The following is a 26461-nucleotide window of genomic DNA, read 5'->3' as shown; positions in this document are numbered from 1 at the left end:
AAAAATCCATCTTTACTGTGTCACATATCGCCTACTCAGAGGCGATCTCTGCCTAACATACAAAGCTATGTCAAACCCAGAGCTGTTGGACATGCTCTACTTAAAGAAATCCCAATCCCTCTGAGCTACATGCTCTAGGGACATAAACCTTGTCACCACAATAAACAGAACATGCTGGACGGATAGATTCCTGTCCCAGAGACTTCCCATACTCTGGAGCAAACTACCTATCTATATCAAACAAAGCTCCTCATTAGCACTCTTCAAGAAAAATCTTGATGATTGGATGGGAAATAGGAAATTCATCCCGGGGATCACTTCTGTGGTTCTGCTTGACAGGGGCACAGGAAAATGATTTTCTTGAGTGGCAAAAGGGTACCATTTGGCTAGTCTTATATAGGCCCAATAGCCTAGTACCTACCTACCTATGAACCTGTGTAACCCCCGTGCACTGGCCCAGCAATCATGGAGCCTCAGTCGTCACCACTAACACCAGTGGGGGGCATCCATATAAGAAAAAGGGTAATAAATACACACACAGTAAAAGTACAATAGAAGAGGAAAGGATAACTAATGCACACAGTAAAGTACAATTTCCCTTAAGTGCACACAGAGATCAAGTCAGTCTGGGGCTGGTTTCTCCCTTTCTCTTCAGGTCTCCAATAAGTCTCCCCACTGGCACAGCTATAGGGTCCGGATCTTCGCCTAGTGGGCAAGCTAAAACCTCCCGCACCCTCTCTGTCCAACCAGTGCTTCTCTGCCCATGTAGCTGACACACGCGCACACACTTTGAGATAAGTTTATACAACCACACAGACACTCCTGGGGAAGGCAGGCGCAGGTTTTCCAGCTGTGCCCTTTACCCAGACTCTGTGGTAGAAATCACTGCCACCACCCAGCTAATGTTTATCAACTACTCAAAAGACCTTATGAAAGTGTCCAATTATACTGTGCAATATTATCCAAATAGTAAGTGCAACCATACAGTCAAGACTTATTTGGAGTGACTTGGTACAGTATCAGTATATGTATGCAATGTACTCAGAGCTTAAATTATCTCTACACAAAACGGCCACATTTGAAAGGTTTAAAAATATTTAATAAATAATAAAAACACAAGACAATACTGCTTACTACACAGTGCTAGTCAAGAGTTCAGAGATCACACAGAGATACTTAAAATAATACAGTAGCAAAAGTTCTGACATCACAGAAAAACAAACTAGTCTAATCTTCCTATTTCCTAGCTGTTTCCAAGAGAAAACACAGTTCTAAAATCCTACTTGCATCTAGACAGAGGCAGAGATCTGGTGAGTTGGATGTTCTCAAGACAAATGCTCCCATGCTCGCATTCTTTCTGTCCTTCAATTGATAACACAGTGCCACTGATTCATTTCTGATTACATCATTTATTTCTGGTTCCTAGGCTAACAGACTCTGAGGTTAATGGCCCCTTTGATCTTGCAGCTGGTCAGGATCCAGAGCAATAAAAGAAATTATATATGCAAATTCTAGCCATTAACTCTGGGCTGAAAACAGTAGGCAGAATTCCTTCATCTAGACATATCCGCTCCGAATTGTGACATCAAAGATGGTCATAAAATGCTTGACTTAGCTTTCTTACAACAGAGTGCACTGTTAGATTTTTGCAGTTCAATACCCAATGCAGTCTTTCAACATTTAAGAGAACAAGCCTGTGGCTTACATTAATATTTACAAATGACAGCATTATCTAGTCCAGACTCGAACCTAACTTCATCCTTTTTCTGTTACCTTCCCCTCCCATGTTGCTTGCTCCCAATATCTTGATTACTTTGCTGAATTTCCGCCAGTAAATTCCAGGTCCCTCTTGTCTGCCCTTACTTTTAGACATCCTTGTAGGTAAAATCTATTTCTCCATTCCTGCACTCTTTTAATTCATAGAATACTATCTACTAATTTTAATTTAATGTTCTGTATGGCTGTTTATGTTATCTGTAAGACTCTCTCTCTCAACATTCTTTCCAGTTTGATTTATAACCTTCTGCCTGAGTTATGTAAATGAACCTTAATGTATGACTTTAAAAGTACCTCTTCAAATATGCAGTTTGACCACATAATTTCCTATTTATGTATACATATAGTTTGCAGATACATGCTCAAGACTTGAAAGGTCAAGTCAAGCTGTGTGATCCCTGCACTCCGACAGTCTGAGTGTCTAATACAGACATTGCTGACTGTATTTGCCCCCCTCCTGGAACCATGATAGTCCTTGAGCTTGAGTCCAGAGTGCTAGGGAGTTTTGGCATTGTGCGCTTTTTGGGCATGCCTACTTTCGACCTAGTAGGATTGCAGTTATTGCTTAACTTGACTTTCCATGTCTCAAGCATCCAGATCTCGAGCATCTGTAGCATTTGCAAAAAAAAAGTCACCTCACTTTTCATAGCAATATATTTTTGTAATTTTCAAACAGTTACCATAAAACTGTCAGTTTAGGATGGCTTACAGTACTGCCAGAGTCTGTGCATTTTAAATTGAGTTGCGAATCATAGTGCAATATATTTCTGTTCAGAAAGTTAAATTGACAAAATGACACTTGGTATAATTAATTTTTATCCATATAGGTACAGAAACCTCAAGCAATCTGCATCAGAAGCTGTATTACCATGTTTTAGGAACCAGTCAAACAGAGGACATTTTGTGTGCAGAATTCCCCGATCATCCCAAGTGGATGGGTGAAGCTGAGGTAAGAAAGACTGACAGCTCAGTACTTAACTCCTTGTTTTCATTTGTGTGCAGTGAACAACTCATGGAAACTTTATTGCAGTAAGCATGGTTTTGAAATACGCTTAATATGCTCATTGATTCCTGGGTCACTTTTTTCAGTATTTTAAGTATTTTACATTTTTGTAAGAAAGTTCTCGGTCTAGCAGTTGCTAATGGTAAGGTACAATGTAGTGGTGTAGCTGGTTTTCAAACATAGTCTTAAAACCGAGTGTTGTATTTTTCAGTTTTTTTTTACTTCTGAAGAAGTTTGCATATTTTGGCAAACGAAAAGCGCTTCAAGTTTAATAAATCCTTGGTGTTTTACTCAGCTGCTGTTGTGACCGTTTTTTTGGATCTTACTGATGGTGTAGCCTGTTTGCAAAGAGTTTCCCAGTCTTTATATAGTTTTTCTGCATTAGATGATTGCACTTTGACAGGCAAGACAATGTATGGCACTGAATGCTGTCAGGTGGTTATTTTCAGAAATTGTATGCATATTAAAATCTCTGCTAGAGGTAAGATGATGGAGTTGACTAAAAGGAGTAAGTTAGAAGCAAATGTAGAGTTTATATTATTTAGTGGTCTCTAATTTCCAGTAGGATTAAAACCATGAGCTGTTAACAGGTTTCATCCTGCAGTCTTGGATTTGATGGTCTTTTTTTTTTTCTGCTGCACTACTCCAGGCAAGTGTTTTAACTGGCAAGTGCTCTGTGGTCATCCCTGAAGGGTCTAGTAGGTTTATCTGATTAACAAGTCAATTTTAAAAATGGATACCCCAGTTCTGCCATTATATTATATCTATTTGCAAGACAGAAAAAAGCAGCTTAGAGTTTTAAACTTTCCCCATTGAGTTTATTGAAAATGAGTCCACATTTTATTTGAGAATGACTTAGTTGATGGTTGTTTTTCATATGTAGTTATTAGGTATGCAGTTCTGGAGAACATTGAGAAGCCTAGCCAAGTTTCCGAATTGCCCCACAACATTATCTGGGTAAATGGTTTGAGAGTCTCACAATAGGCAAATGGAGGCTGAGAGAATCAAACTCAGGACTACAAGACATTGCTCATTATCAGCTCATAGACTTCATCCTCTGCAGTAACTCCCTGTATCTTATGAAGTTAAATGCATCACTAAAGCTGTTATGCTGAGTGGTCATTGAATGGCTAACAGAAAGAGGAAGCACCTTCATTAGCTGGTGGAGTCTGTATAAGCAACATTTTTAATTTAACTTGGAAGACTGTTCCATTTTGTTACTAGATTTTTGATAATTACATAGCACCACAAGAGGTTCATAGTTGTTTGACTCGAGTCTAAAGTGAATATTTTTCATGATACTGTTCATGTCCTTGCCTTGTTGAGCAATGTAAACAGAAGTTAAACTGTTGTGATCCTGAAACTAATTTTTGACAGAATTACCTAAAATGTTAAATATACATTAACAAGGTTGTTAATGGCAAAAATGAGGGCATTAAGCCCTTATTGGTTATGGATAGAAGCACATACAAGCAAGGGGGAGGGTGTATGACACCCCTCAGTTACACAGGTGCTTATGTCCGCCACCAGGGGGTAATAGAAATGATTTCATTGTTCTGATGCCAGTTTGGGGCACAACGTACCTCTGGCTGCATAGATGAATGCCCTTGTCAGCTGTTGACCATCTGCTGGGGACTAGTCAGTTCAAGGGAATTAATTGTCTAAAGACTCTTTGGAAGAGGCTTGATGGCTAACAGGCACAGAGGCAATAGTATTCCTTTAGAATAGTATTTAATTGCTTTAAGAAGCAGAGTTGTCCATTTTGTTTTACAATATCTTTATATTAAAGAATACAAAGACTGGTAGTAATGATATTGTTTTTTATTTAAACAAATGACATTGTAAATAAAAGCAAATTAAATTGCACATTAAGCAAATTATTATCTATTTTGAGGGGGTGATTAAGTATTAGGCAAGAACTTTGCAGTAAATTAACTTTTTAGGTTTGTTAATGTAAAACTAGTTATAATATTCATTAAAGGTTTGTAGTTTCCTTTAGTATATTCAGAATTTATCATGTGTTTAAAGGGCATGGGTATGTTTACCTTCATTCTGATGACATTCTTTCTGTAGTGAAACTGCTTAATAAATTGTGGATCTGAAGTAGTTTACTTCATTTGGTCTTCAACCTGTGAGTACCGGATCCGTATCAGATCTGAGCCGGCAAGTCCACTAGCATCTACTCTTAGCTCCAAGCTCCTCCCCTTACCCATAATACACCACTACCTTCCAACCCCCAGATCACGTTTGCCGTGGCTTGCCTGAAGCATCATGATACTGAGCTCCGAGTTTGTGAGTTGGGTTATCTGTTTAGTAAGGAGTCTTTTCATAGTTGTTTGATTGTTATCTGATTGTTGTAGGCTCCCTCTCCTTCTCCCCTCTGTGGTGCGTCATGTGTTAGGGTTTTCCTGTAATGTTACTTCACCTCCCCCCACAGCATTCTGTGTGCCTTTGAGTGTGTGATGAGTGGGTCTGAGTAGGAAATAAGTATTTTTTCTCTTTTTCCTTCTCTTGTGTGTGCTGTTTTCTTCTGCAGAGACATGGCTGACTCCATGCCTATCTTCAAGATGTGCACTGAGTGTGGCCACAAATTGTCACCAGCCAATGGCCAGACTCTTTGCGTTATGTGCTTGGGTGTAGCATATTTGAGTACTGACTGTACCATTTGCGCGGGTTTTAACCCATGCGCTATTAAGGATAGGGCTAAGTTGGCCCTGAAAGACCTTCTACCCACTACTGAGGCGGCTGCCTCTTCCACTGCTTCGGTCACAGCAGCGTCTGTGGCCACCTCTCCTTCCTCTCTTGCCCTTGCCTCTGCTCCCTCCCAGGCAGGGACTCAACCTACCGTTTCTAAGCCTGTGGAAGTGGAGCGCAGAAGAGGCAGAGAGGAGGAGTGAGAGCGCAGACCAGAAAAATGTAAGAGGTCTCCAGACCTTTCTGCTTCTACTGCCAAAAGCCAGGCTAGGATCCATGACTCCCCTCGTCTCCAATCTCCGAGATTTTCCCCAGAGCTGGAGGAGCCATGACCACCACATAGGGCCTCGGGTCCTCGACCCGCCAGGTCTGAGTCCATGGCTTTGTTGAGATCCACCCGAAGCCTATCTGAAGTTGACATGGATAAAATGATGAGGAGGTTCATTTGTACTCTGATCCAGATGGGAGTCTTGCCAGCCCACTCTTCCTTTGGAGGGGGGAGCTCGCTTCCTTTCTTCACACAAATTTCTCCTTGTCCGATCCGTCCACCAGGTTCGAAGTATTTGGATCCGAGGATAGCCTTAGTCAGGGGGGTTGGCGCTGACGATACCTGTCTCCTCAATGCCGGCAGCTGCCTGGAGAATGTCTGATCCGACCAGTTCGGATCCGAGTGGCTCTCTTAGCTGGAGCCTGGGTGTCGGATCTGAGGGACAAACTTTTTTCATCGGCTCCGACGTTGTCGGGCCAAGTTTATGGAAGAATTAAATATGCCAAGATTTGAGGTAAATGAGGCTCAGATACTAACAGAATAGGAAGAGATGAGATAGAAGTGATGCATAACCAATCAACTGGAAAATCTCCAGGAATAGATGGTATTCCCGTGGAAGTTTGGAAGCTAGGAGGGGAAAAAAACAAAGATCTGGAAGGTTTTAACAGTATTTTAGAGGATGAGAAACACCAACTTTCTTGTAGGAAGAGGTGGTGGCTGTAATACCTGAAGAGGGTAAAGACCCATCAGATCCAGCTTCATACAGGCCCATTTCAATCCTAAACCATGCTTCTAGAATGGTTACCTACAATAACTAAAAGAATGGCAAAGATGATGCCAAAATTGATAGACATGGATCACTGTGGCTTTGTGAATGGGAGGCAAACATCTGGCAACATTGTAACAACAGTGATGATCCAGTGAGAAGCTAAATATAGAAAATACCACTGTTGTTGGTGGTCTTTATGCAGAGAAAGCATTTGACAGTGTGTGCTGGGAGTTTATGGGCAGGGCATTGGAAGCATTTGCATTCCCTGATAAAATTAAAAGGATAATTAGGAGGATATATGAGGGGATCAGAGGCGAAAATTGAAGTGGGTGGGTTCTGTTCTGTTGGAGCAGAGGAAATGCAGGTGTGTCCTCTTTCTCCTTTATTTGCACTATATTTCGAAGTATTGGCAAAGAAAATAAGAGACTCTGAAAGTCAAAGATGTAAATCGGTATGGTAGTCAAGAAAAGCTGGCTGTATTTGCAGATACTATTTTATACCTAATAAAAATCAGGAAAGGACATTTCAGTGTTGTGGAACATTTCATTGCAGTTTCAAATCTTTATGGGATACCAAACTAATGAAGCTAAAACAAAGGCTATAGCTGTAAATTATGTACCCACACACTAATTTCTTCAGCAATATTCGTATTTATGGGGACATGATAAAATGAAGTACGTAGAAGTATGGACTAAAAAGGGATTCTAGTGTGGCAGCCAAGGGTTTGTGGGAATAGACTAAATAAAAGAAAATACAATAACTAAGAAATTGGAAGCTCTGTTATATGGATATATAGATTGCAGGATACAAGTAGTTAAATGTTTTTAGTCCCTTTAGTTTTATACACAGGTCAGGCATATTTTTATCAACCAGAGGAGAAGTTGTAGGTAGCAATTAATAGATCTGAAGGATTTTATCTGGGAGGTGAAATGGCAAGAGTCAAGTGGGATAAGCTGATCCTTCCAACTGAACAAGGCGGTTTGGGATTAGCCACTTGGAAAGAGTATTTCAGAGCTCCATAGTTAAGGCTCCTATACATAACACACGCAGAAACCTACAATTCCAAGTGGAAAGGGATGATGAAACAGGGGAGAAGCTCAAACAAGGAGGGACAGGGATTTTGGATGAATATCCATAAAGTAAATCGTAGTAATAAAAAAAAGTACTATTGGTCATAATCTGCAGTTACTTGATTGCCCAATCCTGGAACAAACTTTCTTTCAACATCAGAATGATTACTAATGCTCATGAATTAAAAAAGCTCTTAAACATTACTGGCTAAAATCCTGGACTTGTCCCTGTAATTACATAATATGACTTTTATCTCTTCTCTATTATCTTTTGCATATACTTACTGTAGTCTATAATAAGTTCCTCTATATACTCTGTTACCTTGTATAAGTTTTCTTTTTATTTCACATTGTCTCCTTTTTCTAATATTGAACCTGCCTGTTCTCTACCTTTTATATTCAACTTATTTCTATTCCCCTAGTTCTTATATTCTTCTTTTGCTGTCTACATATCCTAACTTTTCAATTTTGTGATTGTACTGTTAGTCTATATAATATACTGTTAGTTTGTAAAATATACTGTGTCATTTAGACTAATTATTGTTATTTAAATCTTTAGTCTCTATTAGTTCAATTATTTATATATTACAATTTTTTTTTTTATATTGGAGCTTTTCTCTCTGGTCTCCATTGAAAAACGACTTGTGCTCAATCGGACATTCCCGGTCATCAAACTTCAAATAAATAAACATATACAGAGTATTATATTCATAAAGTAGCAGATTGTATTCTAAGAACTAAGACAACATAGGAATGGAGAGAGGACATTCTGCCGATAGAGATGACTGCAATTAGAGATACAGATAATAGGCAAGAGGGGTCTGGAATTTATTGGAGAAAACTGGTAAAAGAGCCAAGGTATTGGGAGCAAATAATTAGAGAGGGAAAGGTAATAGAATGGGAAGAGGCCATTAATTTATTTGAGATGTAGCATGGATATTGTCTTCCCCATCAAGGATTGATATCAGAGTAGAGGCAGAGAAAGATATAGGGAGATCCTAAGCAAAAGACCAGCACTGGTAGAGTTTTTAGTAGAATCTAGAACAGAAGCTGCTGTTAAAAAGGAATAATTAGTAGAGTATACAAAATATTGCATAGTAACTGTAAGACTCAATCAGAGGAGGTTAGAAAGGATTGGAAAGAGGGATTGGATAAGCAGTTCACGAAGATACAATGGGGGATATATGTACGTCTCCCAAATGTACAATAAGGTCTAGAAGATTTAGGATCTTTGCTTGGAAGTGTTGACACAGATATTTTTATACCCAAAGTAGACTCCAAAGAATTTTTGTTCAGGTAAACGGCAAATGTTAATGTGATGGGGAAGAAAGAGGTTACTGGGAACATATGTTTTGGGAGAATAATGAGTTGGCAGAGTTTAAAAGATTCCCTGCAGGCTGCTCTTTCTTCAGAGATACTTGTTGATCAAATTGGTGTAACTAAGGAAATTATTTTTTTGATGTATGTTACAGACTCTGAATTGCCTGAACATAGTAAGGCCTTGCTGAGTCTTATGGTAGCAACTTACATGGAACGTTATGGTAAGTACATAACTTCTTTTATTGTCTTCATTTATTTTTATATCTTGAAAAAAAATTGAGACAATCTTAAAATGTTCTTCAACAGTGTAATATCCTTTACTGGATTTATCATGTACCAAACAGCATCATTTGCAAATAGGGCTATATTTTTCTTGAACATCATACCAGTTATATTCTTGAATTTGTGAGTCTCTTATTTTCTTTAAAAGTAATTCTAATTTTAAAGGAGATAAATGGAAAAGAGGACACCCTTGCCTGGTTCCTCTGTTAAAACACAGCTCGTCAGATAAGAACTCGCCCACCTTTAATTCTTGTCTATGACCCTTCATATGTCTTCCCAAGTAACCCCAATATTTTGCCAGGAAACACGCATGCTGCCATTGCCGTAATTACAAAATACCAGCTAACTTTCTCAATTGCCTTCTCTGCATCAAGACCACCCAACAGTCGCAGGATCTTGTACTACTACCTGCTAGGTCATTATCATTCTGTTAATGGTGTCAAATGTTTGTTTCCCCACAAGAAAACCACATTGAATCCATGTCTGTCAGCTTTGGGTAACACACTGTTCTTTTTTGATTATTCCCATAACCAAAGTTCACTTGGAAGTAGCACTTCATTAATGGAGCCGCCATCTAATTTAGTTATTGATATTTGTTTCATGGGAAATAACTTTTTCCCTCTTTAAGTCTGTGCAGATGACTTCTCGTGATAACAGAGTACCAGCAGTTAAAGCAGTAGAAGAAAAAAACTGCTAAACTGGAGTTTTTAAACTCAATCCAGTCTTGGGGAAGCTTTTGTTAAAATAAGTTTAAGGCAGTAGGACCAGGCTTCCTAATTTACGTCCGAAACTTGTCGAATTTCTACCAGGACAGTCTAATAATATTTTGGTAATTGGGGATTTAATTGGATTTATTCACAGGAAGTTGACTAATGATGGTCCTTTGTCAGTACCTGTTAATTCTTTCTGGTCCAGGCATTCATGGAGACTTTTTTTTAAAGATTTGGTGGTTATCATTCATGTAGGTTTTTTTGTTTGCTGGAACTGTGGTTTTCTATCTCTCAAGTAAAGGTTGGTGGAGCAACATAATATCCCCACTGCATAATGGGTTGAAGTAGCTTTTGTGAAATTCTGCTGTCTCTGGGAATGGATGCAGCTATTGATACACGGCTTTGAATTTTAGAAGTTGGTTCAAATGGTGATGATTTCAGTAAGATATAGGTGATTTTTACTTTTTGTGAACCTAGAAAAAAATCTTTTTCACACAAGGATTGAAACATGATAGTAATGTGAAGGATGCAGTCTCCTCTTTTTTTTTTTCCTACTATTTCCCTAATAAAAAGAGTTACATAAGTGTTGTCATTCTTATAGCATGCATTTGTTTAATGCACATAGTCTGAATAAAAAAAAAATAGATGCATTTAAAATTATCTAAGAAGGGAGCATTTAGACCTAAATGGTTACTAGGCCTGCTAGGGGTACAGAGAGTATACAAGTGTGGCAAAATAAAATAATCCTTAACTAGAACAGATAACTTTACCATTGAAACTGTACCTTGTGCCAGTCTTGGGGTGTACAAAACATGGGCTGAATTAGTAAAATTGTATGCGCTGCAGTTTCCACAGTGAAACATTCCTTTTTTCTTAAACGCCCTTATCTCACTTTTACAAAATCTTTAAATTTCTTGCTTGTTTTTATGTATAAGGTGGAACAATAGGCACATTTTCAACTACTTGTTCATGTGTTCAGTAATGCTGCCAGCGCTCTGTGCTTGGAAAACATGCAGCAGTAGAGCACTTGCTGTGGTGTTTGTGAAGACTCATTGCAGAGTGCTTCTTTCATTGCAAAGCAATAGAAGATGTGCAACTTCCTGAACTGCTGCTTATGCTAAATCAAGTTGTTCTTTTAACAAATTCACTAGATAGCTTAATTTTCTAAAATTTATATTAGAGGCATTCTAGAAACAAACTTGGCAGTGAAACACTGTGAGCGCCCTTAAGTTTAGTTTATTCACTCCAGTGCAACTATTTTGAGTATGTAAAACAACCAAGGTGGATCTGATTCCACGCAGGGCTGTGTTAAATAACAAGAAAAAATATGGCAAGTGATTGGCTATGCATAATTAACCTCATTATTTAATAGATGTGCATAGTGAAGTTTTTATTACTCTGAAGATACCCACAGAATTGATGGGTGAAAGCGCTCAGTATTTTTATGTTTTATGTTTGCTCTGTTAATTTTTCGTGTTAATTGTGGAATTTTTATTAAACACAGTCCTGCGTGGAATCGGATCCGCCTTGGTTGTTTTACTAGTTGTTGCTGCCTTTTGGTGTTCGTGGTGTTTATTTTGAGTATGTACCTTTAACTCCTAGTGGGTGTGGCCTGAGCCTTTAAAAAATAAATTACCACCTTACAATTCTAACAAATACTCATTGACAGAGGTCAAATATCAATACAATTGTGTTTGCCATCATGTATGCTTCAAGATAAAATATTTTTAAACCTTGTATGTAGCATGGTTTTGGAATTATTAATGCAAATATGCATAAGTAATATTTGACGCCTAGAGGAGCAGTAGGAGGTAACTGCAGATGCACCTGGAGGCGTCACTCGAATGTAATGAGTTAAACCATCAGATAGTGGACAGGGTCCAACTGTTCAGGTCAAAACAGAAAAAATATGAAAGAATAGCCTTTTCAGCTGTTGTAGCTAAACTAAAACACCAAGCAGTTAGTAGTAAGAAATATTTGTAAATTAAATGACAAACAGTAGTAAAAAATCTTGTTGCAATCAAAATGTCTTCACTTTTGCGAATAAAAACAGCTTCAAGTTCTTCATACCAAAACAACAAATCATCTTCTTGTAATTAAAAATAGCTTCACTTCTTAGTAGCAAAACAACAAATCTTTATTGGGTGCAACTTGTATAATTTGGCTGATAAGTGCCTATGTCTAATAACACTGCCAGTATCAGTCATAATGTTTGAGCACTGTGCACAGTAACCACATCTAGAAATCCTGTTCTTCACCAAGTTAGTGTTTAATTTCTTGTTGTTCTCCATATATTGTTTAAAATTAAGAGCAGTTTTGTATACAACATTTGGTTCACTACCTCAAATATCCGTGTACATTGGAAGAGAATTGATGATTTTCTAATTTCTCCTGACTATGCTGTTAATGTAGCAAGTACATTCATTGTATTCACTAAGTGCCCTACTAAAATCAATTCGTGTGTGTTACAGTAATAATTTTATTATTAACCTACTTGCAACTTTGTCCCAATGATTGTATATATTTTTTACCCCATTCTGACAAAACAACTTCACTAATGTCATGAATAAACCTTAAGGGATATACTCTCTCTAAAAACATTCCATACAGTTTTTGAAATTCATTGATCACTTCTTCTCTAGTTGAAATCATACGTGCCACCTGCATAAATTGGCCTATTACTAAACTATTTTTTGTAGTAATGGATGGAAACTGTCAAAATAAAGGTAGGAATTACTAAATGTCAGTTTGTGATATATCTTTGAAACAAATCCATTATTACTCTTACTAATGAATGTGTCCAAATAGTTCAAAACCTTCTTGGTAAATTGCCATAGGAATTTCAAGAATTTTGTCATGTTGTTTAAATAAGTCACAAAATCGCCCATTGCTAATTCTGGACCTGATAGTAGTATGAATAGATTTTCCAGGTATCTAAGGTAAAGCTTACAAGTATGGTGAAGTGAAAATGTGAACTTTTTCCAAGAGTGTAAGGTTTGCATCAGTGGGGGCACATACTACACCCATTGCCATACCCTTTACCCGAATGAAAATTTTCCCCTCAAAAAATATAAATGTTAAGTTGTCCATCTCGCCTTCATTCTTGCTGGATGGGTTCGGAGCCGACCTCAGCTCCGACTCGGCCACTCTAAAAGCTCAAGAGTTGGTTCCACCGGCTCGAGGCTCCCCTTATATCCCACATTGCTAGGCGGTATTACCCCAGATCTCGTTTGCCGCTACAGCGATCGAGGTGTATGGTTTCTACCGGCTTCAGGTCAGTTATTATAGATTAATCTATAGTGAATTTAACCCCCCTTAATTTAGTCTTTTATAGTTATTTCCCTTAACTTAGTGGATTTTGACCCTTTCCTCCCTGTTTATCCACCCTTTTTTCCACAAGAACTTATTAGTTCTTCCCTCAGGCCTTCGGGCCCTTCCATCCCCTTAGTGGAGTGTATGTGTTTTTTTTTAGGGATCTAAAAAGAACTAATCCCCTTTTTTAGTTAACCTTGTGAAAAGTGTAATCGGTGTGTTTGTGTGTGTGGTTACACTTTCCTTGAAAATGTCTAAGGAGTCAAAGGTCTCAGGCTTCAAGAAGTGTGACTCGTGCTGTCAGAAAATGTCTCTGACAGACGGTCAAACTTCTTATGTATACTGCCTGGGACCTTTACACCTGCAGGACTCTTGTGCTGTATGCCATGGCTTCAGCCCTAGAGTCCTGCAGGAAAGAAAAAACAAACTTATTTTAAGAGGTTTGCTTAAGCCTGAGGGTTCCCCTACTGCTACTTCGGGCAAACCCTCTAAGGCTTCTAGGTCCTCGACTCCAGCTTCTGAGTCGAGGCCTAAGGCTTCGAAACCTACTGCTACATCGGCTCCGGCTGGAGCCGATGAGTCTCGGACTGCAGCTTCTGTGGTTCCCTCGGCTCCGGCTGGAGCCGAGGCATTGGAAATTCCTGGGTCGGCTCCGATCAGACCATCGGAACCGACATCTAGAAAGAGGTCTAGGACACAGTCCCTTGGCTCCGTTCATTCGGCTCCAGCGTCTCCCTTGCTGTCTGAACAGAGCCATAGATCTCACTCCTCTAGATCATTGAGGCTTTCGGATCATGACCTTCAGAGGGTAGCGAGTCGACTTAAGTCCGAGGCACTGGCCCAAATGCTTCAGAGCCCGACTCATCAGTCGATGCCTGACCCTATCCCTCAAAATGTTCCTCCTCCGACTCCTTTGAGCTCGGAGCCGGGGCGTTTCGGAACCGAGACTGTGGTAGCGTCGGAACCGATACAATTGTCTTCGGCTCCGATTTCTTCCTTGGAAGAATCTCGGCGCCGGACTTCCCTTGTCGGCTCCGAGGGGGTGAGTGGCATCGGACCCTTGTCCGACCCCGCTCTCCCTCTCGGTGCTTCGGCGCTGGTGAGTTCGGCTCCGACATCGGCCTCGGAGCCATCACTGTCGGTGCGAGGGGGGTGCTCAGCTTTTTGGAGCGGGGACCTCTGGCTCTGCCTGACAGGGGTGCGTTCAAGGTCATGCGGAGTGTGTTGGAACCTGGTTCAACTCCACAGTCGGCTCCGTCCGCCCCTCCCTCTTCGGTGCCTCAGGTTATGTCTACTCACTCCCTCATCCCAGACCGCAGAGAGCCAGCTCCTCAAGAATCCCCTGTGGGGATCTCATCCTCTTCCGAGGCCTCTTCTGAATTGGCAGGGGAGCCCCCTAGGAAGAGAAAGTGTAAGAGGAAGCACATAGACTCACCTGAGTCTGTCACCTCTGACACAGATTTAGAGGATTCGAGGGTTCCCCGTTCCCCTTCTGAAGATGTCTCCTTTGCAGACATTCTAGAGATCCTGAAACAGAGGGGAAATTGGCCAGCCCTTAACCCTTCGGAGGATGAATCTGTGTATCTTGAGGCGTTTGGCTCTCGCCCTTCCACCTCCTGGGTGCCCCTTGACCCCCTCATGCAGGTGGTAGCAAAAGGCTTGGACGGCTCCTGACTTAGTGGACCCCACCCCAGGAGACCTTCAAAGTTTATCACAGCACCAGCAGATAAGCAATTTCTGACCAAGGGAGTTTCTGTGGATGCTATGGTGGTAGCTGCTGCCACTAAGAAGGAACTAGCTGATCCTTCGGTGCCTGTCCATCCTCCTAACAAGGAATCTAGGTCTATGGACAGGTGCGGGAAGCGGATGTTTTCGTCAGCGACCTTTGCTATGCGTTCGCTGAACTACCTATGCCATTTCACTCGTCTTCAAAGAGATTTGATCAAGGAAGCGAGTGAGATGTTGAAGGATCCTACAGCTGCGGGTTTTCAGGACAAGATGAACGCTCAGCTGGCTACCCTAAACTCTATAGCTAACTCCTCCATGCGCCTCCTTTCATATGCGGCTGATGGAGCGAGCAGAGCCGCAGGGACAGGTGTTGCCTTACGCCAGCATGCCTGGATGCGGCTATGCAATTTTGCGGACCCCTTTAAAACGTCTTTCACTAATTCCCCGTTTGATGGATCATCTCTTTGGTCCTCAAGTGAAAGAAACCTTGACGAGGTGCGAGACGGATGGCAAAACTCTTTCTGCCGTCGGAGTCTGTTTTTCTACTCCTTCTAGGCCTTACCCCAAAGGCCAGAAAAGTGGGAAAATGTGGTTCCGCAAACAATCTCAAGGGACTTTGCCTGACGCAGAGTCGGTTCCCCTCCAGAGGCAGAGGGGGGAACAATAATGGTAGACGTCGCCCTAGAGGCAGGGGGGGTCTGCAGAACCAGGGCAATCGAGAAACTTTTTCCGATAAGCCCTTCCAGCATCCCTGAGGTGTTGCCCGACTGTCCACCTTCGGAGGCAGTCGGGGGAAGATTGTCACTGTACCAAGAAGCCTGGCGATCCCTAACTCAAGACAAGTGGGTACAGTCCATCATTTCCGAAGGCTATTCCATTCTGTTCTTTCATATTCCAAATCAATCAAAAAAATCCCTTCCAGATGTTCCACCCGCTCAAAGGGATCAAGCAGCGTTGGAAATATCAAAGTTGCTTGCACAAAGAGCCATTCAGCCAGTGCCAGCAGACCAGCAAGGATCCGGAATCTACTCCAAATTCTTTTTGGTTCCAAAGAAAACAGGGGACTGGAGACCCATTTTGGATCTCAGTATCTTGAACAAGTTGGTCAAGAAAACAAGATTTCGGATGGTCACGCTACAATCCATCCTACCCCTATTGGGAAAGGAAAACTGGATGTGCTCTATAGACCTCCAGGATGCGTACTATCATATAAAAATGAACAGACGCTCCAGGAGATTCCTCCGCTTCCGGCTGGGAACCAGTCACTTTCAATTCAGAGCCCTGCCCTTTGGTCTCACTACTGCCCCCCGGGTGTTTACCAAATGCATGGCAGTGGTAGCTTCTCACCTGAGACGTCAAGGATTCCAGGTGTTTCCATATTTGGACGACTGGCTCCTCACAGCTCCTACCAAGCATCTTCTTCTAATGGCCAGAGACTACACCTTTCGCATTTGTCAAAAGTTAGGCATTTCAATAAATTGCGAAAAGTCTGTTTTGTCGCCTTGTCGTGCTATTACCTTCATAGGCGCAAATCTAGACACAGTCAACATGTCTGCGAGACTAACAGATCAAAGAATAGCAGACATACGCAAACTGGTCTCCCTTCTCTTCCACAGCAACAGAGTCAAAGCCAGATTAGTTCTGAAAGTACTGGGGATTATGGCAGCTGCTATCCCTCTACTTCTATTAGCCAGATTCCACATGAGAATCCTTCAATGGATGCTCTTCACACAATGGTCGTACCAGCAACTTCCGATGTCTCACACCATTATGATTACGCAAGCATGCAAGAATCATCTTCTTTGGTGGATTTCTTCCCCTCAGCTCTTCCTGGGAAGACCCTTTGTTCCTTCCCCTCCGGTTGCTACTCTGACAACGGATGCCTCCCTGATCGGGTGGGGGGGGCATTATCAGGGCAGAACAGTACAGGGCATATGGCAACCAGACGAATGCCACTTGCATATAAATGTTCTAGAGATGAGAGCAGTGCTTTTAGCGTTGCAAGCCCTTCAAGACTCTCTTCCCTTGGGAACGATAGCAATCCAGACGGACAATATGTCTGTAGTGTGGTATATCAACAAACAAGGCGGAACCAGGTCCTATCCCCTATGTCGAGAAGCACTCAGACTGTGGCAATGGGCGATTTCTTCTCAGCGGTTTCTGATAGCAATGCACATCCCCGGGAAGTCCAATCTAATCGCGGACAAGTTGAGCAGAGCTATCCTCATGCCTCACGAGTGGTCTCTGAAAGATTCTATTTTGGAGAAAATTTTTCTCAAGTGGGGTCAGCCTTGCTGCGACCTTTTTGCTACTCCCCAAAACAGCAAGTGCAGAGATTATTTCACCCTATTCCGTTACCAGGCCAGCCCAGCAGAGACGCTCTAGTCCAAGTTTGGCCCGGGACTTCTGTATGCATTTCCTCCTTCCCACTAATCTCTCAAGTGATACAGAAAGCTATCGCTCAGAAGGCCTCATTGATCCTCATTGCTCCTTACTGGCCTCGACAGGTTTGGTTCCCCTTTCTACATCATTTTCTGTTGGAGCAACCTTGGCATCTGGACCTAGTTCCAGATCTTTTGATCCATCAATCGGGTCAGTTACATCCCTCCCTCTCTGAACCTCACTGCTTGGTTCCTCCAATTCCAACCTTAGCCAGGCTTCCTCAAATATCTCACTCTGTTCGAGATATTTTGATAGCTTCCCATAAATCTTCCACTCGGAAGATTTATCTTAGTAAGTGGAAACGTTTCCTTTTGGGCTCAAGGAAGGGACATAGATCCTTTCACTGCTTCCATCCAAATAGTCCTTGATTTTCTAGCTGAACTCTTCCATGCAGGTTCATCTCCTTCTACTCTTAAAGTTCAATTGGCAGCTATTTCTAACTTTCATGTGGGCATTTCAGATTCTGCCATCATGTCTCACAAGCTTTGCAAAGCTTTTTGAAGGAGTTTTTCTTCTCAGACCTCCTATAAGAAATCCTCCCCTTCTTGGGACCTTAATTTAGTTCTCACATCTTTGATTCTTCCCCTTTCGAACCTGCAGCTTCCTGTTCATTGAAATTGCTATCCTGGAAGACTCTCTTTCTGGTAGCCATTACTTCAGCTAGAAGGGTCTCAGAACTTCATGCACTCAGCAGTCGACCACCGTATCTATTGTTTCATAAAGACAGGGTGTCCTACGAACCAATCCATCCTTTTTACCTAAAGTAGCCTCTGCCTAACCTAAATCAAAGCATTGACCTCCCTGTGTTTTTTCCTAACTTTTCTAACAGGTCTGAACAAAAATTGCATTGGCTAGATGTTCATCGTCAGTTAAGGTATTATTTGGATAGAACCAAACAGATCAGGAAAACTGACCAGTTGTTTGTCTCTTATGCAGAAGGCAGAAAGGGACTTTCAGTTTCGAAGGTATCACTCTCCAGATGGCTAACATCTCTGATTTCCCTTGTTTATGAAATTAGACACCAAAAGCTGCCTAACAAACCTAAGGCCCACTCCACCAGAGCCTTGGCTACTTCTATAGCCTTCCAAGACAGGCTGCCTATTGACACCATTTGTGCAGCGGCTACTTGGGCTACTCCTCACACTTTCATTTCTCATTATAAGTTGGATTTAGCTTCTAGACATAGAGCTAACTTTGGTTCCACTGTTCTCAAGAGTCTGTTCCGATAGGCCACCCGGGACAAGGTGCTAGGGACGCGGTCCCATCCAGCAAGAATGAAGGCGAGATGGACAACTTAACATATAGAAGTTATGTTCTTACCATAACGTTCCATGTTAGTTGTCTTCTTGCCTTCTTTCTTGCGTCCCACCCTCCTTCCCCCTAGCCTGGACAGACCTAGAGGAGTTTGATTGTGACCTCTCTTTCTACCACCTCTATTGTATATAGGTATATGCTATTCTGTGCATATATTCCTTCATCAGGTTTTCAGGTCACCTTCTTCCCTTCCTTTTATAGAGGTGGGTTTTTCCCTTTTCCAGTGGTTCTGGAGTTATTTTTGGCTGGGCATAGCTTACAAACGAGATCTGAGGTAATACCGCCTAGCATTGTGGGATATAAGGGGATCCTTGAGCCGGTGGAACCAACTCTCGAGCTTTTAGAGTGGCCGAGTCGGAGCCGAGGTCGGCTCCGAACCCATCCAGCAAGAAAGAAGGCGAGAAGAAGACAACTAACATGGAATGTTATGGTAAGAACATAACTTCTATTTATTATTCAGCACTATCGACATAAGTTCCATGAGAAGAGACGTATCCCTTGAAAATAGTGAGTAATCCAATCTTTCTTCCTTGGAAATATAAGTAGAGAGATCAGTAACATCTGTTGTAAGAAAATGTATATCCTCTGAGCAAAGGGGAGGAGATATTCTACTCAAAAATCCCAGGAATCTTTGAACAAGTGATTAGTCCCACTAATGATAGGTTTTAACTTTTTATCAATAAATGTGGCTATAGGGTAAGTCTTTAACCCTTGTGCAGCCACTATATAGGTCTGTAGTTTAGTTTCTGTATCCCCTTGTATATTTTCAGGATTCCCAAAAATAAATAATCCATGGATTTCTGTTGAGAAATATAAAGTTGTCAACATTTATTCTACCCACTAAATTAAGTTCTTCCAAAAATAAACCAATTTTGCAGTTAGTTATATTCATCTTGTTATAGGACCCAAATACATGTGTTATATCCTCTCACAACAGTTCTAGCAAATCTCTGTAGAATATTGTAGGGACTCAACAGTAACAGTACCTCCCCCCTTGCCCGGTCTCATCAGTCTTACAAATCTAGTATGTCTGATGGAATCAAATATCAAACACTCCTTGTGATTTAAATTTTTTATCTTGGGGTGCTTCTGTTCAAATGCCAATTTGTAATGCTCACTAGTACAGGCCTTCGTTAAAGCCTGTAGTTTTGGATGTGTGTGGGGATTGAAAATGTTTCTTTTCTTGTTCTCCTTAGTTCTCACCACACCCTTCTTGTTCTTAAAAAAAAAAATCTAAATTCAGTTTCCTAATAAATAGTTTTAACTCAGTGAGCGAGTCCACTACATTAAAACATGGGGTAGGGGCAAATTTAAACCCTTTCGGAAAAAGCTAAAATACTCCTTAACAATGGGATTGTCAATGTATATTATCTTCTTCTTCTTTCGGCTTTTCCCGGTAAGGGGTCGCCACAATGGATCATCTGTCCGCTCATGATTGGCAGTGGAGTTTTATGTCAGTGTATATTATAATATATGAATATATATTCATTGTATGAACTTGTAACTGACGCTGTTTTCCGCATAATGTCTTTTAGTGTCAGGTTATTTTTCATGGTTACTGTTGCATTTTGCTGTAAACTGTGCAGTCTTTCTGAGTCAGTGAGTCATTTATGTGGATCTGTATCAGAAGACCGAAGAGGCGTTTAATCGAACACCTCTTCGACACATGAACGAACGCACTAAAGCGCGAATGCTCAAAACAGCGATTTCTTTCCCTGGGAAAGAAATTGCTTGGCCATCCCCATGTGTTTGCCCCTTTCCCCACTGTAGTGCGATCTCGGAGTTAGTATATTTAGTTTTGAGGGGGTGGGGGGCACAGCCCCCCACATTATGTTTGAAAGTGTGTGTGTTTGTGCTACCGATTTGTTTCCCAGGGAAATAAATCTGTGTTCTGAGTGTTTGTGCTTTGTCACCGAAGAGGTGTTTGATTAAACTCCTCTTCAGTCTTCTGATGTAGACCCATTTATGTCTGTTGTGTGCCTGTGAAACACTGAGTTCCCCCAAAGGACCATCATCCTTGATGTCTGTTTTGTTTAGGGAAGAATTGTTCTTTTTCCTCTTGAAAACACTATGCTGTCTTAACAAAACCATTCCTTCCACAGGACCTATAAAATCTTGGCCAAGGAATGTGTTTACGTGTGATTGAACCTGAAAACTTAGAGGGCGGAGTTTTTGTCCTGGCATAAAAGTGAATGCTCTCCCTGAATGTTAAATTGGCACCAGTGTTTATTTTGAAGAAAGTATACTTAGTATTAGTTTAAGCCATCTAGCAGTGGTAAACAAATTTATTTAAAATCATAGTAAGTAGAGATGTGCTGAATGATTATCTCCTGAGAAGGAAAACAAGATATAATTAAATTATCAGTCTTAGAATGAAATCTTAGTGAGATGGATGTCATCATCATAATAATAATAATGGCGGCCAGGCTCATTGGCATAGAGAAGTAAATCCCCGATTATGGTCTGGAAATTATGGGTTTGAATAGCAACCCAGGTGTCTGTTGGAGTTGACATGAGGAGGATGGGCATTCCCATCCTGGGGAGAGGGGTGGTGCAAACTGGGACCATCCACTGTCATAAGTCCCTTGGGGACGGGTGGTGACACAAAGGTCCAACCGGGAGTGGGACTTTGGCAACCAAGCCAAATAAGCAGTTCCTCTTATTGCAGCAGTGGGAATATGCACTCATACTGGGTGGGCATAGTAGCACCCGCAATCATGTTCATCTCCTGGTCAGAAAAGTGGTTAGGGGTTAGAAAATCCATCATCATTGGTGGGATGCCAGTGAGGGGATCAGCTATCCCAGTTATATTTGAAGAGTAAGAGAAGTACTCTCCTTTATGTAGAGGGGATGCCGATTTCCACAGAAGTGGTATTCTTTGTTATATATGCCTGTCTCTCATACAAGAATCCAGGATACATTACTTGAGAAAATTGAACAAATTCTCAGTATGGTATACAGACTGTGTCATGTACCTGCAGCAGCCTCGGTCTTCAATTTCGTGCTGTATTTGACAGGGCAGTTTAAGAGTCTTAACTACATAACTTTGAGTCATTTTTTAGCTCTTTCAATATGCCTACCTATGAACTGTCCATTGACCTCCATCCTTGTGGTCAACCATTGGTTGAAAAGGGTACTTCACTTAAGACCCCCAAGGGGGCTGAGCTATGCCCTTCTTGGTATCTGGGACTTTTTAATGGAAAAGTAAAATCTACCTCTTTTTGAGTTAACAAAATCGTTAGCACTAGGGAACCAACATTAGAAGACTATTGGTGGTGGCAGTCCTCAGTGAGGAGAATTTCAAAATTGCATCATTTAATATGTAAAAATTGCATAAACTCACATGTCTACCACCAGTGGCAAATGTGTCCAGAGATTTCTGGATTTTGTAAAATCAGTGCAGTTGACCGGATTGTCCTCATTTCCACCAGACAAGTTAATTTGTCCTCACTATTGTATCCTCCTGTTGCTCCATTTCTTAGTGTTGTTAGATGTTTTTTAGCTGTTTCTACCATGAGGTATTGGTGAGTAAAACTGAACTAATTTCCATTGGGGTGTGTAGACTGTGGTATAGTCTGTACCTGGTAGTGATTCCTCAATTTTAGGTGATTATTGGAAAAACAGTTTATACATCAGTCTTGTTGATCACAAATGATTTGCACAAAGGGTATAGCTGCCCAACAAATGTACCTGAGGCTGCCAGCTACTCCCCTAAGTTTAATACCCTCTTAGATGTATTGAGGTAACTTAGCCATCTGAGGCAGCTTAATAGCAAATTTAAAACTAAGTCCATATGATGATACTCGCAGAAAATTTTGGCCATCTATGTAAGATGGAGAGTTAAAACTGGGAGTTCCCTAAAGCTTTCCATTAGAAAGTGGATGGCAGTCTATGAACTTACAGTTGCAACCCATCCAAGAGGCAACAGTAGTGCTTTCTTCAGCTGTATTAGGAAGCTTAAAAATAACCATTTCTGTACTAAACCTACCTTTAATGTTAATTCCACATCTGACCTCAGAGATATTGCTGATAATCTTGCAGACAGATTGTTTTCCATCTTCATCCCACATAACTTACCCTGTGTCCTTTTCTGTCTCATACCTCACTCCTCCTTGAAATTACTGATGTTATGTAGTCCAATCTCGCCTACATTCTTACCCGTGGGTTCAGAGCTGAATTTCGGCTCCGACTCGGCCAGACTTTTCTAGCTCGAAGTCTTCTATTGGCTGGGCTAAGAAGGTATCCCATGCTGCATTGCTCCATATCCCCAGATCTCGTTTGCTGCTCGTGTAGCTCTGACGTGGTCTCGCTTTTGGCTGTGGTGAAGTACCTTTTTTCTTCTTGAGAGAATTTGTTACAAACAAAAGCTATTTTAATAGCTATTTCTGGTTTGGTGATTTTGTGTATAATCTGTGGTGTGATTGTTTTTTGTGGCATCCCACTAGCTGTTCCAACTGGCTAGGCCCATTTCACTTAGAGGATCTAGTCCGTCCCCTTACTTGTTCCTCTGTTTGTTTTTTCTGTCTAAAACCGTTTGAATTATAGGTTTTAGTGTCTGTCTTCCTTGTTGTGTATGGTAGTGCTGGTCTAAAACCATTTTAATTAGAGTTTTTTAGCCCTAGTCGTCTTAGTGTGCGTCCCTTCTGAGGATTGTGTGTGCTGTTGTTTTATGGTAAATTCATTCCCGCGCTTAGTGTGGTGTATTGTGCAACTGTAGTTTTTCCAGTCAGTCAGTGACTTGATCCTTGTATTGGTATTTGTGATTCTTTTTCAAGATGTCTAAAGATTCCAAGGAGCACAAACCTTCGGGTTTTAAAATGTGCTCTAAGTGTTGGTTACAAGATGTCCATCACCGATGGACATTCTGTATGCGTTTATTGTCTGGGAGCAATCCACCTGCAGGAGTCCTGCAGCTTCTGCCATGCTTTTAGTCCCAGGGTGCTTCAAGAAAGAATAAGTTAATTCTGAAGGGACTCTTGAAACCCTCGTTCGAAGAGGCCATGGAATCTGCTTCCAGTTCAAAATCAAAATCCACAAAATCAAGAGAGAGATCTCCGGCTCCTTCAGTCTCCTCGGAGCCACCGGAGAAAGTTATAAAACTAGCTTCGACCTCCTCGGCTCCACTGTCCTCTGGGCCGCAGGAAGTGTTGGTATTGATGGAACCGGCGTCTGCTCCAATTATATTGGAACCTCTTTGGAGCCGATCACCCAGTACTTGACAAGTGTCATCTGAGAGGAGATCTCAATCTCCCTCCCTGTCCTCCAAATCCTCCAGGACACTTTCAGATGTGGATGTTGATAAGGTGGTGCAGAGACTCCTTCAGTCACCGGTTTTGGCTAAATTGTTCTTGGCTCCGTCCCAGTCGGCTTCGGAGCCCGTCCTGATACCTTCAATTATTCCTCAGAGCACATCTCTGTCTTCGGAGCCGGAATGCTCCGCTACATGTGATGTTCCTAGGTCTGTTCTGATGGCCCCTCCGGGCTTATCGGTGCCAATGTCCGCTCCGACCCCATCGGTGCTGTCCACGGGGTTCGGGACTTGGGATTCTTCAGTTGGGCCCGAGGGGGACACCTCGGGATACCTCTCACTTCCTAGTCCTCCTGCTCGGTGCCTCGGCTCGGGGAGCCCCGACTCATGTCGTGGTCTCTGAGGTGGGCCGGTCCTCGGACTTGTTGGGGGGGGGGGTGGCAGCCTTTGAGGCCATGCGGAGTGCACTGGCCAGATAGTCAGTTACATCATGCGGGTCGGTCATTCTGTCCCCTGCCACTCTGGTGAGGGCCTCTGATCACCACCTATCTGTAGTCAGCAGAGCCCCAAGGCCTAGGGATACCCCCACGAGTGGTCCCCAAGTTTCTGAGGGCCCCTCAGAGTGTTTGCCTGAGGAGCCCCCTAGAAAGAAAACGTGCAAGAGGAAGCACATAGACTCCCAGGATGAGTCTCTCACCTCAGATACTGACCTCGAGGAATCGGAGGGGTCCCCCAAGTCATCCTCTGTGGATGTTTCTTTCTCTGACATCCTGGAGATATTGAAACAAAGAGGTGACTGGCCGTCCAAAGCCCCCCGAGGACGAGTCTGTCTTCCTGAAGGCCTTTGGTGCTCAGCCCTCCGCCTCCTGGGTGTCCCCACCCTTCGAGCTCCTGGATTTAATTTGTCGGAGGGTGTGGGAGAACCCTGATTCTGTGGAACCCGTACCCAGGAGACCCAATAAATTTCTGTCTGCTCCCCCGGGTAAGGAATTTTTGTCCAAAGGAGTACCTGTGGATGCCATGGTGGTGGCGGCCACCCAGAAGGAATTAGCCGAGACTCCTTCCTCCTTCCATCCTCCTAAAAAGGAGTCTAGGACCATGGACCAGTACGGGAAGCGTACCCTCTCATCAGCAACCTTTACCTTACAGTTGCTGAACTACCTATCTCATTTTACTCAGCTCCAGAGAGATCTCTTCAATGTGCTAGGAGATACTCTCGCGTTCCTGAGGCGGTGGCCCACACAGTTAACGTCCAGGTGTCTACCCTCAATTCCATCGTTAACTCCTCCATGCGGCTTATTTCATATGCAGCCGAGGGAGCGAGTAGGGCAGCAAGCTCAGGAGTCACCCTTAGGAGGCAAGCCTGGATGCGCCTTTGTCATTTTGCAGAGGTCTTCAAGTCTTCTTTCACTGACGGCCCCCTTTGATGGCTCTTCTTTGTTCGGAACCAAGGTGAAAGACAACCTTCACCAGGTGCGAGCAGGAGGGAAAAACTCTGTCTGCTGTAGGGGTTCGTTTTTCCCTTCCCTCTAGGCCTTACCCCAAGGCCTAGAGGGGTGGAAAGATGTGGTTCAAAAAATCACAGAGGTTTTTTCCCGGTGCACAAGGTGAGCCCCCCTCCAGTGGCAGAGGAGGGGGGAGGGTTGTTCAGGGAGATGCCGCCCTAGAGGCAGAGGGGGCCCCCGCAATTCGGGAGATTGTGATTCCTTTCGTGGCTCTCCCTACCGTCGCTCCTGATGGGATGCCCGACTATGCATTTCCGGAGCCAGTCGGGGGTTGAATATCGTTATACCTGGAAGCCTGGCAAAGCATCACTCAGGACCGATGGGTATTATGAATAATTTCCGGAGGTTATGCCATCCCTTTTTCATCAGATCCCCCTCCAGTCAGAAAAGTCCCGGACGTTCCACCCAGTCAAAGGGATCACGCAGCTTCAGAGGTTTCAAAGCTGCTAGGAAAAGGAGCCATCCAGCATGTCCCCTCAGACCAGGTCGGATTAGGGACTTACTCAATATTCTTTTTGGTGCTGAAAAGAACAGGGTACCTGAGACCCATATTAGATCTCAACCAACTGAACAGTTATATACAAAAGTCTAAGTTCCGTATGGTCACACTACAGCCAATTCTCCCATTGTTGGGAAAATAAATATGGATGTGCTCCATCGACCTCAAGGATGCTTACTACCATATCAAAATTGACAGGGCATCCAGGAGTCACCTATGCTTCCGGCTGGGAGCCAGTCATTTTCAGTTTCGAGCCATGCCCTTTGGTCTCACCACAGCCCCCAGGGTGTTCACCAAGTATATGGTGGTGGTGACAGCTCACTTGAGACGTCAAGGATTCCAAGTGTTTCTGTATCTGGATGACTGGCTCCTCACCGCCCCCACCAGGCATCTACTAATCCAAACCAGGGACGCTACCATCACTCTGTGTCAGCAGTTGGGCATAACACTGAACTGGGAAAAATCTGCCTTGTTGCCCTCACAGCGTGTCATTTTTATAGGTGCAGAGCTAGACACAGTTC

At 42.4% G+C, this 26461-nt stretch overlaps 1 protein-coding gene across 1 annotated transcript in view; it reads left to right on the top strand.

Moving 5' to 3' along the window:
- Window positions 1-26461, top strand: part of LOC122800092 (prolyl endopeptidase) — a 1490953-nt gene that overhangs the window by 171711 nt on the left and 1292781 nt on the right. Inside the window, 1 exon segment of the mRNA XM_044069645.1 lies at window positions 2604-2725. Within this exon segment, the coding sequence (XP_043925580.1) occupies window positions 2604-2725 (122 nt within the window).

This window comes from Protopterus annectens, chromosome 1.part0, assembly GCF_019279795.1.
Source record: "Protopterus annectens isolate FY-2018-M chromosome 1.part0, PAN1.0, whole genome shotgun sequence".
Lineage (NCBI taxonomy): Eukaryota > Metazoa > Chordata > Ceratodontiformes > Protopteridae > Protopterus > Protopterus annectens.
This window is presented reverse-complemented; position numbering and strand designations above follow the sequence as displayed.